The sequence below is a fragment of the Colobus angolensis genome, unplaced genomic scaffold (genome assembly GCF_000951035.1).
Source record: "Colobus angolensis palliatus isolate OR3802 unplaced genomic scaffold, Cang.pa_1.0 Scaffold186, whole genome shotgun sequence".
NCBI classification, from domain to species: Eukaryota; Metazoa; Chordata; class Mammalia; order Primates; family Cercopithecidae; genus Colobus; species Colobus angolensis.
In genome coordinates this window covers 1,526,486-1,537,681 of record NW_012114999.1, presented here as the reverse complement: position 1 = coordinate 1,537,681, position 11,196 = coordinate 1,526,486, and the positions used below count along the sequence as shown (strand labels likewise).

Below are 11,196 nucleotides of genomic sequence, written 5' to 3'. Positions count from 1 at the left end.
CTCCTTCAGTTCTGCTCTGATCTTAGTTATTTCTTGCCTCCTGCTAGCTTTTGAATTTGTTTGCTCTTGCCTCTCTAGTTCTTTTAATTGTGGTGTTAGTGTGTTGAATTTAGATCTTTTCTGCTTTCTCTTGTGGGCATTTAGTGCTATAAATTACCCTAAATGCACTGCTTTAAATGTGTCCCAGAGATTCTGGTACATTGTGTCTTTGTTCTCATTGATTTCAAAGAACATCTTTATTTCTGCCCTCATTTTAGTATTTACTCAGTAATCATTCAGGAGCAGGTTGTTCAGTTTCCATGTAGTTGTGCAGTTTTGAGTGAGTTTCTTAATCCTGAGTTCTAATTTGACTGCACTGTGGTCTGAGAGGCAGTTTATTGTGATTCCTGTTCTTTTACATTTGCTGAGGAGTGTTTACTACCAATTATGTGGTCAATTTTAGAATAAGTGCAATGTGGTGCTGAGAGGAATGTATATTCTGTTGATTTGGGGTGGAGAGTTCTGTAGATATCTAGTAGGTCTGCTTGGTCCAGAGCTGAGTTCAAGTCCTGCACATCCTTGTTAACCTTCTATCTTGTCGATCTGTCTAATATTGACAGTGGAGTGTTAAAGTCTCCTATTGTTACTGTGTGGGAGTCTAAGTCTCTTTGTAGGTCTCTAAGGACTTGCTTTATGAATCTGGGTGCTCCTGTATTGGGTGCATTTATATTTAGGATAGATAGCTCTTGTTGAATTGATCTCTTTACCATTATGTAGTGGCCTTCTTTGTCTCTTTTGATCTTTGTTGGTTTAAAGCCTGTTTTATCAGAGATTAGAATTGCAACCCCTCCTTTTTTTTGCTTTCCATTTGCTTGGTAGATCTTCCTCCATCCCTTTATTTTGAGCCTGTGTGCATCTTTGCACGTGAGATGGGTCTCCTGAATACAGCACACCAATGGGTCTTGACTGTTACCTAATTTGCCAGTCTGTATCTTTTAATTGGGGCATTTAGCCCTTTTACATTTAAGGTTAATATTGTTATGTTTAAATTTGATCCTGTCATCATTGTGATGTTAGCTGGTTATTTTGCCTGTTAACTGATGCAGTTTCTTCATAGTGTCACTGGTCTTTACAATTTGGCATGTTTTTGTGGTGGATGGTACCGGTTGTTCCTTTCCATGTTTCGTGCCTCCTTCAGGAGCTCTTGTAAGGCAGGCGTGGAGGTGACAAAATCTCTCAACATTTCCTTGTCTGTAAAATATTTTATTTCTTCTTCACTTCTGAAGCTTAGTTTGGCTGGATATGTGATTCTGGGTTGAAAGTTATTTTCTTTAAGAATGTTGAATGTGGGACCCCACTCTCTTCTGGCTTGTAGGGTTTATTCCTAGAGATCCACTATTAGTCTGATGGGCTTCCCTTTGTAAGTAACCCAACCCTTCTCTGTGGCTGCCCTTGACATTTTTTTTCCTTTATTTCAGCCTTGGTGAATCTGACATTTTATGTGTCTTGGAATTACTCTTTTCAAGGAGTGTCTTTGTGGTGGTCTCTGTATTTCCTCAATTTGAATGTTGTCCTACCTTGCTAGATTAGGGAAGTTCTCTTGGATAATATCGTGAAGAGTGTTTTCTAACTTGCTTCTGTTGTCCCCGTCACTTTCTGGTACACCAATCAAACGTATGTTTGGTCTTTTCACGTTGTCCCGTATGTCTTGGAGGCTGTGTTCATTTCTTTGCACTCTTTTTTTCTCTAATCTGTCTTCTCGTTTTATTTCATTAATTTGATCTTCAATCGCTTTCTTCCCCTTGATTGAATCAGCTACTGAAGCTTGTGTATGTGTCATGAAGTTCTTGTGCCGTGTTTTTCAGCTTCATCAGGTCATTTAAGGTCTTCTCTACACTCTAGTTAGCCAATCATCTAACCTTTTTTCAAGGTTTTAGCTTCCTTGTGATGGGTTAGAACATGCTCCTTTAGCTCAGAGAAGTTTGTTATTACCAACCTTCTGAAGCCTACTTCTGTCAACTTGTCAAACTCATTCTCCGTCCAATTTTGTTCTCTTGCTGGTGAGGAGCTGCAATCCTTTGGAGGAGAAGAGGTGCTCTGTGTTATGGAATTTTCAGCTTCTCTGGTTTCTCCTTATCTTTGTGGTTTTATCTACCTTTGGTCTGTGATACTGGTGACCTACGGATGGGGTTTTGGCGTGGAAGTCCTTTTTGTTGATGTTGATGCTATTTCTTTCTGTTTGTTAGTTTTTCTTCTAACAGACCCTTCAGATGCAGATCTGTTGGAGTTTGCTGGAGGTCCACTCCAGACCTGGGTATCACCAGCGGAGGCTGCAGAACAGCAAATATTGCTGCCCTATCCTTCCTCTGGAAGCTTCATCCCAGAGGGGCACCCGCCTGTTTGAGGTGTCTGTCGTCCCCTACTGGGAAGTGTTTCCCAGTCAGGCTACACGGGAGTCAGGGACCCACTTGAGGAGGCAGTCCGTCCATTCTTGGAGCTCAAACGCCATGCTGAGAGAACCACTGCTCTCTTCAGAGCTGTGAGATGGGGACATTTACGTCTGGAGAAACTGTCTGCTGCCTTTTGTTCTATGCCCTGTCCGCAGAGGAGGAATCTATAGAGGCAGTAGGCCTTTCTGTGCTGTGGTGGTCTCTGCCCAGTTCATGCATCCAGGCCTCTTTGTTTACACTCTGAGCTACTCAAGCCTCAGCAATGGTGGACGCCTCTCCCACCGCCAGGCTGCAGCCTTGAATGTCGATCTCAGACTGCTGTGCTAGAAGTGAGCAAGGCTCCATGAGTGTGGGACCTGCCAAGCCAGGCACCGGATGGTATCTCCTAGTCTGCTGGTTGCTAAGACTGTGGGAAAAGCTCAGTATTTGCTCAGGAGTGTAGGAGTATACTGTTTCTCCAACTGCAGTCTGTCATGGTCTCCCTTGGCTAGGAAATGGAAATCCCCTCGACCCCTTGTGCTTCCCGGGTGAGGCGATGCCCCGCCCTGCTTCTGCTTGCCCTCTGAGGGGTGCACCCGCTGTCCAACTGGGGCCAGTGAGATGAACCAGGCATCTCAGTTGGAAATGCAGAAATTCCCTGTCTTCTGTGTCAGTCTCGTTGGGAGCTGCAGACCAGAGCTGTTCATATTTGGCCATCTTGGAAGCCAATCTGAAAAATGGAATTTTTCTCATTTCTAATTTGGGTTTCTGTTTTCATCCAGCTGAGAAATGCTTGGCAAGCCTGCTTTATCTTTCTTACAATTAGAATTCAGAAGTAGAATTGTAATCATGGGACAAATTATTAATTCATGTTTATTTGAATTGAAAAGTGAACGTAACACTTTAATGAGAGGAAGTAAATATAATTTGGCTCATTGGTTTAATAATAACGACTGCCTTTGCCAGTTAGGTCCTAGAGTAGACATTGTCCATAAATAAGATAAATGTCACTTAAGTTGTAGTGGAAAAATGTTAAAGTACATATAAATTACAACGATATGTCCTTTTAAACTATATTTACACTTGAGATAAAACAAAATTTAGAAGTCTTTAAAATGTATATGAGGAAACATTTTTTTAGCAGATACATGAGCAGAAAAATAAGACCACAGACATGGCAAGGATGATGGCAGAGGAGGAAGTTTCAGGTAGTTCTCTGAAGGAGATGATACCTGAGTACAATTTTGGAGACCTTTGTTTCTTTCTTTTTTTTCTTTTTTTTTGAGACGGAGTCTTGCTCTGTCCCTCAGGCTGGAGTGCAACGGTACAATCTCAGCTTATTGCAACCTCTGCCTCCAAGGTTCAAACCTCAGCCTCCTGAGTAGCTGGGACTACAGGCGCATGCCACCATGTCCAGCTAATTATTTTTTTTTGTATTTTTAGTAGAGACTGGGTTTCACTGTGTTGGCCAGGCTGGTCTCGAATTCCTGACCTCGGGTGATCCACCCACCTTGGCCTCCGAAAGTACTGGGAACCACCATGCCTGGCTGAAGACCTTTGTTTCTAATTGCTAGGGTTAAATTATGACTGCAACAGAAAATCCCTGCTGATATGGAACTTACTGAAATACAGAAGACTGACATAGAACGATATACAGCGTAACATCCAGCAGTGAAAGTGCCATGAAGAAAACAAGCCAGATAAAGGACATGGAGAGATGGGCACTCTTTTAGACCAGGGCGTGCAGAGATAGGGCTCACAGGCTGATAAGGTACTATTTGAGCTGACACCAGAGGGAAGTAAGAGTGGGAGTCATGGGATTGTCTGGGGGAAGTATATCCTACAGTAAGATAACAGTAAATGTAAAGACTGAGGCAAGAATGTGATTGATACATTCAAGGAATAGAAAACTAGTGAGAGGCCGGGCACAGTGGCTCACATCTGTAATCCCAGCACTTTGAGAGGCTGAGGTGGGAGGATCCATTGAGCCCAGGAGTTTGAGACCAGCCTGGGCAACATAGTAAAACCTCATCTCTGCAAAAAACGAAAAGGAAGAAAACTGATGGGACTGGAGTAGCGTAGGCAAATAGGAGTGTGGTGAGCAGTGAGGTCAGAAACATGGTAGGGGGCTAGGGGTATTTTTTTTTTTTTTTTTATACTTTAAGTTCTAGGGTACATGTGCATAACGTGCAGGTTTGTTACATATGTATACTTGTGCCATGTTGGTGTGCTGCACCATCAACTCGTCAGCACCCATCAATTCATCATTTATATCAGGTATAACTCCCCAATGCAATCCCTCCCCCCTCCCCCCTCCCCATGATAGGCCTCAGTGTGTGATGTTCCCCTTCCCGAGTCCAAATGATCTCATTGTTCAGTTCCCACCTATGAGTGAGAACATGTGGTGTTTGGTTTTCTGTTCTTGTGATAGTTTGCTAAGAATGATGGTTTCCAGCTGCATCCATGTCCCTACAAAGGACGCAAACTCATCCTTTTTTATGGCTGCATAGTATTCCATGGTGTATATGTGCCACATTTTCTTAATCCAGTCTGTCACAGATGGACATTTGGGTTGATTCCAAGTCTTTGCTATTGTGAATAGTGCCGCAATAAACATACGTGTGCATGTGTCTTTGTAGTAGAATAATTTATAATCCTTTGGGTATATACCCAGTAGTGGGATGGCTGGGTCATATGGTACATCTAGTTCTAGATCCTTGAGGAATCGCCATACTGTTTTCCATAATGGTTGAACTAGTTTACAATCCCACCAAGAGTGTAAAAGTGTTCCTATTTCTCCACATCCTCTCCAACACCGGTTGTTTCCTGATTTTTTAATGATTGCCATTCTAACTGGTGTGAGATGGTATCTCATTGTGGTTTTGATTTGCATTTCTCTGATGGCCAGTGATGATGAGCATTTTTTCATGTGTCTGTTGGCTGTATGAATGTCTTCTTTTGAGAAATGTCTGTTCATATCCTTTCCCCACTTTTTGATGGGGTTGTTTGTTTTTTTCTTGTATATTTGTTTGAGTTCTTTGTAGATTCTGGATATTGGGGCTAGGGGTATTTAAAGCCATGCCATCTACTGTGGTAGCCATTACCCACATGTGGCTATTTAGTCTAAATATGATTAAAAATTTATTTCATCAGTTATATTTCAAGTGCTAATTAGTCACATATGGCTAATGGCTACTCTATTGGACAATACAGATCTAGCACATTTTCGTTACTGTCAAACATTTTGTTGGTTATTGTCCTCCTCGTGGGCCAGACTTTTTCCACATCTGAAGGGAAGCCAGTAGAGGATTTTGAGAAAAGTGACATGATCTGGTTTTAAAAATTTTACTCTCTGCTGTAATAAAGGTTGGCCAGGTGAAGAGAAGGAGGGCATTTTGAGAAGAACGGTAATAAGTGCAAAGGCTCAGAGGTTCCTTTACTACATAAAAGTTGTAAGAATTGAGTCTTAGCCTTTGACTTTTTTTGGTGAATTTTTATGTTGGTATACTTTTAAACTTATAAAAAAGTTACAAATATAGTACCAGGGGTCTGATATACTCTTTACCAAGATTCAGCAATTATTTACATTTCATCCCATTTGCTTTATTATCCTCTCTCCTCCGTATGCGTAAGTAAATGTAGTGTGTGTGTGTGTGTGTGTGTGTGTGTGTGTGTGTATGTAAAATCCATTCCCATTTTGGGGGAGGTCCATTTGAGAGTAAATTTAGATATTGTGCCTTTTATCCATGAATACTTGAATGTGTACTTCTATGAACAACTACTTTTCTCTCCTTTAACATAAGCCCAGTAGTTAATCAAAACAAGGAAATTATATTAGGTTGGGGCAAAAGTAATTGCAGTTTTTGCATTACTTTCAATGGCAAAAACCACAGTTACTTTTCGACCAACCTAATAGATACAATATTATTATCTCATCCACAGTGTATGTTCAGATTTTATCACCGGTTACAATAATATGCTATATAACTATCTCCCCACCCCTCCATCCAGGGTCCACCCTAGGATCATGTGTAGGATTTAGGTGTTAATACCTATTTGGTTTTCTTTAATCTGACACATTTCCTCAGTCTTTGTGTTTCTGATATATTTAAAGAATGTACAGGCCAATTATTTTGTAGAAAATCTCGAAGTTTGAGTTTTTCTGGGATTTCCCCAGGATTAGATTCAGGTTGTGCATTTATCTTCTCGGTTCACCATACAATACATATGATATTGCTTTCTCTCAAAACTGGTAATGTTAACTTTGGTCACTTGATTAAGGTGATGTCCGCCAGATTTTACTACTGTAAAGTTATTTCCCCTTTTGTAATAGGTAATTTGTGGCAGGCTACTTTGAGATTATGTAGTGACCTCTTTCTTTTTATTTTTTTAAATTTTTTGAGACGGAGTCTCGCTCTGTTGCCTAGGCTGAAGTGCAGCAGCGTGATCTTGGCTCACTGCAAGCTCCACCTCCCAGGTTCACACCATTCTCCTGCCTCAGCCTCCCAAGTAGCTGGGACTACAGACGCCCACCACCACACCCAGCTGATTTTTTGTGTTTTTATAAGAGATGGGGTTTCACTGTGTTAGCCAGGATGGTCTCGATCTCCTGACCTCGTGATCCGCCCGCTTCGCCTCCGAAAGTGCTGGGATTACAGGCGTGAGCCACTGCGCCCAGCCGTAGTAACCTCTTTCTTTACCGAACTTTACCATACCAGTTTTATATCCATTTTTGATTTTCCTACACTCCCTCGTTCTTCATTTATTAATCAGCATTCTACTGTAAGGAAGAGCTTTCCCTTCACCCTCATTTATTTATTCATTTATTTACATCAGTGTGAATTCATGAATTATTTTATTCAGTGAGCTATAATCCATTACTATTAAATTGTCCCTGCTTTGTCCAGTGGGAACCCTTGCAAGCTGGGTGCATTGTTCTTTGGATATTTTTCCCGTTATTCTTTGGGAATTTCATTTCTTTAGGGTAACAAAATGTTGCAGGTTCCACTTATACCTGCTTGCCTCCTGCGCAGTAATGAGCTATTTCTCCAGAGAGCTTTGATTACTTTTTTATAAGCGTTTGAAGTTTAGTCTGAGGGTAATGAGTAACCACGGACACTCTGGGTGTGGTATGATCCAAATCAACATTTTAAAAAAAGATCACTCTGTTAATAGTGAATAGAAAACACTGAGTTATGAAACTGGCCATAGAAAGAACAATTATGAGTATTTTCTAGTAATTTAGACAAACTATAATACGGGTCTAAAAACACTGTCAGTGAAGGGGGAACAAATAACTTTACACTGGAGAAACGTGGTGTGTACTGCTTCAGCCAGGTGATCAAGGTCAACATCAGTAGTGATGTTCTGTTGATAGTTTGTACCCTTAGTATGAGGTAATGAAAATGGCATTTATGTCTGTGGTCTTCCTCCTGAAAACCCAATAACCCCAGTATAATCATGAGAAAAACATGAGACAGATCCCATTTGAATTACATAATGGTCCCATTTGAAGATCACATAATGATAACTACAAAATACCTGACCAGTACTCCTCAAAACTGTCAAGGTTCTCATCAAAACTGTCATGGGCTTTAGGTAACAGCAATATGTTAATATTGATTCATTATAACAATGTACCATGCTACTGTAACATATTAATAATAGGGGAAACTGGGATGGGATGCATGGAATGTCTATACTATCTTCACAGTCTTTTTGTAAACAATACTTTTTTTAAAAAATTAAGTTTATTAAAAAACACTATCAGTGGAGTGAAATAAGTAGGGTTTATTTTTAGGTGTGTAAATGAGTGATGTTTTTACATAATGCGTCATGATAAGTACTTCAGAGTAGTCATTTGTGAAGGCTATAAACTTAATAGTGCAGCTGTTCAAAATGTTTTGCAGCTCTTTGGAGTCTTTAATAAATTCTTTCAGCTATCTTACAGTCTTTTAAGACAGTGGTCTCCAGCCTTTTTGGCACTAGGGACTGCTTTCATGGAAAACCATTTATCTACTTATGGAGGCTGCAGGTATGGCTTCAGGTTGAAACTGTTCCACCTCACGTCAGATCATCAGCCATGAGATTCTCATAAGGAGCGCACAACCTAGATCCCCAACATGCACAATTCACAATAGGGTTTGCACTCCTATGAGAATCTAATGCTGCCACTGATCTGACAGGAGGCGGAGCTCAGGCAGTGATGTTCACTTGCCTGCCATCCACCTACTGCTGTGTGACTCAGTTCCTAACAGGCCACAGACTGGTATTGGTCCACTGCCCAAGGGTTGAGGACCCCTGTTTTAAGATACACTTGAGTGAGAGACAGAGTAATGTAGCAGTCAAAGCTGTGACCATACAGAAGTTTCTCAAGCTTTCTAAACCTCAGAGTGGGTATAACAACTTATATTAAAAAGTTGTTGTGAGCTAAATGAGATAAGTAACAGATTTCTGTCCTTTGAGGGAGAATTTTATTTTTGAAAGCAGCTATAAGTTATTTGGAGCCTGGTCTGGTTTATATTTGAAGTAAACTTGGTATTAATATTTTTTGTCAAGAGCAAGATAAAAAAATTTGGTGGTACTAATTTTTGTGTGGCCTATACATTTTTATAAAGGTAATTTTAGACTTACAGTAGAATTGCATATCATGCTTACTCTCCTCCAGTCAGTGACAGATCAGAGAGGTGATATGCCCTTTTCAGTACATCTTTTTTTTTTTTTTAATGGTTTATCACTTTTGGTGGCTTGGGGGGAAGGGTCCCGCTCTGTTTCCCAGGCTGGAGTGCAGTGGCTTGATCACTGTTCACTGCAACCTTGACCTCCCCGGCTCAAGCAATCCTCCCACCTCAGCCTCTGAGTACCTGCAACTACAGGCATGCACCCACTGCACCTGGCTAATTTTTGTATTTTTTGTACAGACTGGGTTTCGTCATGTTGCCCAGGCTGGTCTTGAACTCCAGGCCTCAAGCAGTTGGCCCACTTGGGCCCCCCAAAGTGCTGGGATTAGAGGCATGATCCACTGTGCCCAGTGTCATGTTTTAAATTATTTTTATTTTTAAATAATTTTGACCTTTATTTTAAATTCAGGGGGGTACATGCAGATATTTATTTCATGGGCATATTGCATGATGCTGAGGTTTGAGATATGAATAATCCCATCACCCAGATAGCAAGCATAGTACCCAATGGTTAGTTTTTCAGCCCTTGTCCTCCTCCCTCCCTTCCCCTTCTATTAGTCCTCAGTGTCTGTTGTTCCCATCTTTAGGTCCCTGAGTACCCAGTGTTTAGCTCCTAGTTGTGAGGGAGAACATGGGTTTTGGTTTTCTGTTCCTGTGTTAATTCACTTAACTCAGTACATCTTAACAGGGATACATGATGTCAGTATGTATTACTGGTGATGTTAACCTCAGTCAGTTCAGGTGCAGTCTGCTAGGATTCTGTACTGTAAATTTAGTATTTTCCTTTAACACGAAATATTTTAGGAGTAATAATTTGAGACTATGCTTAAAACTTGCACCCACTAACTTTAGCATCCATTAGTGTTTCCTCCCGCAGTGGTTATTACTGTGGAATTCTAAAGGTGATTTTTATCTTTACCTTGTTCCTCCTATGTCTATTAACTGAAATTCTTCTGTAAGGAAGAGTTGTCCTCTTTCCCTCATTAAAATTTTTAAAGTCGCTTTGGGAGGCTGAGACGGGCGGATCACGAGGTCAGATTGAGACCATCCTGGCTGACATGGTGAAACCCCATCTCTACTAAAAAAATACAAAAAAACTAGCCAGACGAGGTGTCAGGCGCCTGTAGTCCCAGCTACTGGGGAGGCTGAGGCAGAAGAATGGCGTAAACCCGGGAGGTAGAACTTGCAGTGAGCCGAGATCCGGCCACTGCACTCCAGCCTGGGCAACAGAGCAAGACTCCGTCTCATAAAAAAAAAAAAAAAAAAAAAAATTTTAAGGTCCATATTGGTACCAGGATTTTTAAGTTAAGAACCAGTTGAACCTACAGGTGTGTTTTAATTTGAGGAAAAAGAATAGATGCTTCATTTGTAAGTTTAGAGCTGAATAGAATCGTAAACTCAGTTGTATTTTGTGATTTATACATTTCACTTTCTAAATTTTCTTTTTATGTGATTTTTATTTTTGTCATTTGTAAAGTGAGTTTTTAATAAGAACTCATGAAACTGCATGATTTTTCTCACATCAAATATCTCCAAGTTATAAGCTAGAGGAAACTAAATAAATTGTGTTTTATGTTCATACGTATTTTTAAGTTTTGTAATTTAATAACTACTTTTGAATTAAAACATTACCTTTAATTCTTTTTTTTTTCCTTTCTTAGGCTTGAAAAGGAATATACTACAATAAAAACGAAAGAAATGGAAGAGCAAGTTGAAATTAAAGTAAGCATTTTGGGGCTTTTTAAAGTACTGATTGATTGAAATCAATTATTAGACAGTAGATGTTTAAAGTTTATACTTCTTATATTCATAAATGTGTTTACCATCCTAGTAGATTATAATTAAAAATAGACATTTCAAAAAAGTAGAATAATGCGACTGAAGTGGCTTTCATTCCAGTGTGAAGGAGAGCAAGCTTTTCCCTTTTTCTAGATTTGTTGGTGGCTCATCAGGAGAAAACACTTCCATGGGGAAGATAATTATCATTCCATTTAAGCATGTTTTTTAAAGTTGCAGAGAAGACAATCTGTAATAACACTTTCTGTGCTGAGACCAACAAGAGTATAATCTCAGGCAAACATTAAATAGAGCACATATTACACTAGAAC

At 40.1% G+C, this 11,196-nt stretch overlaps 1 protein-coding gene across 2 annotated transcripts in view; it reads left to right on the top strand.

The window, feature by feature from the left end:
* Positions 1-11,196, top strand: part of EVI5 (ecotropic viral integration site 5) — a 307,542-nt gene that overhangs the window by 128,636 nt on the left and 167,710 nt on the right. For both annotated transcript variants that reach the window (XM_011939985.1, XM_011939984.1), the window contains exon 10: positions 10,750-10,810. In XM_011939985.1, coding sequence (XP_011795375.1) covers positions 10,750-10,810 — 61 coding nt within the window. The remainder of the gene's footprint in view (positions 1-10,749; positions 10,811-11,196) is intronic.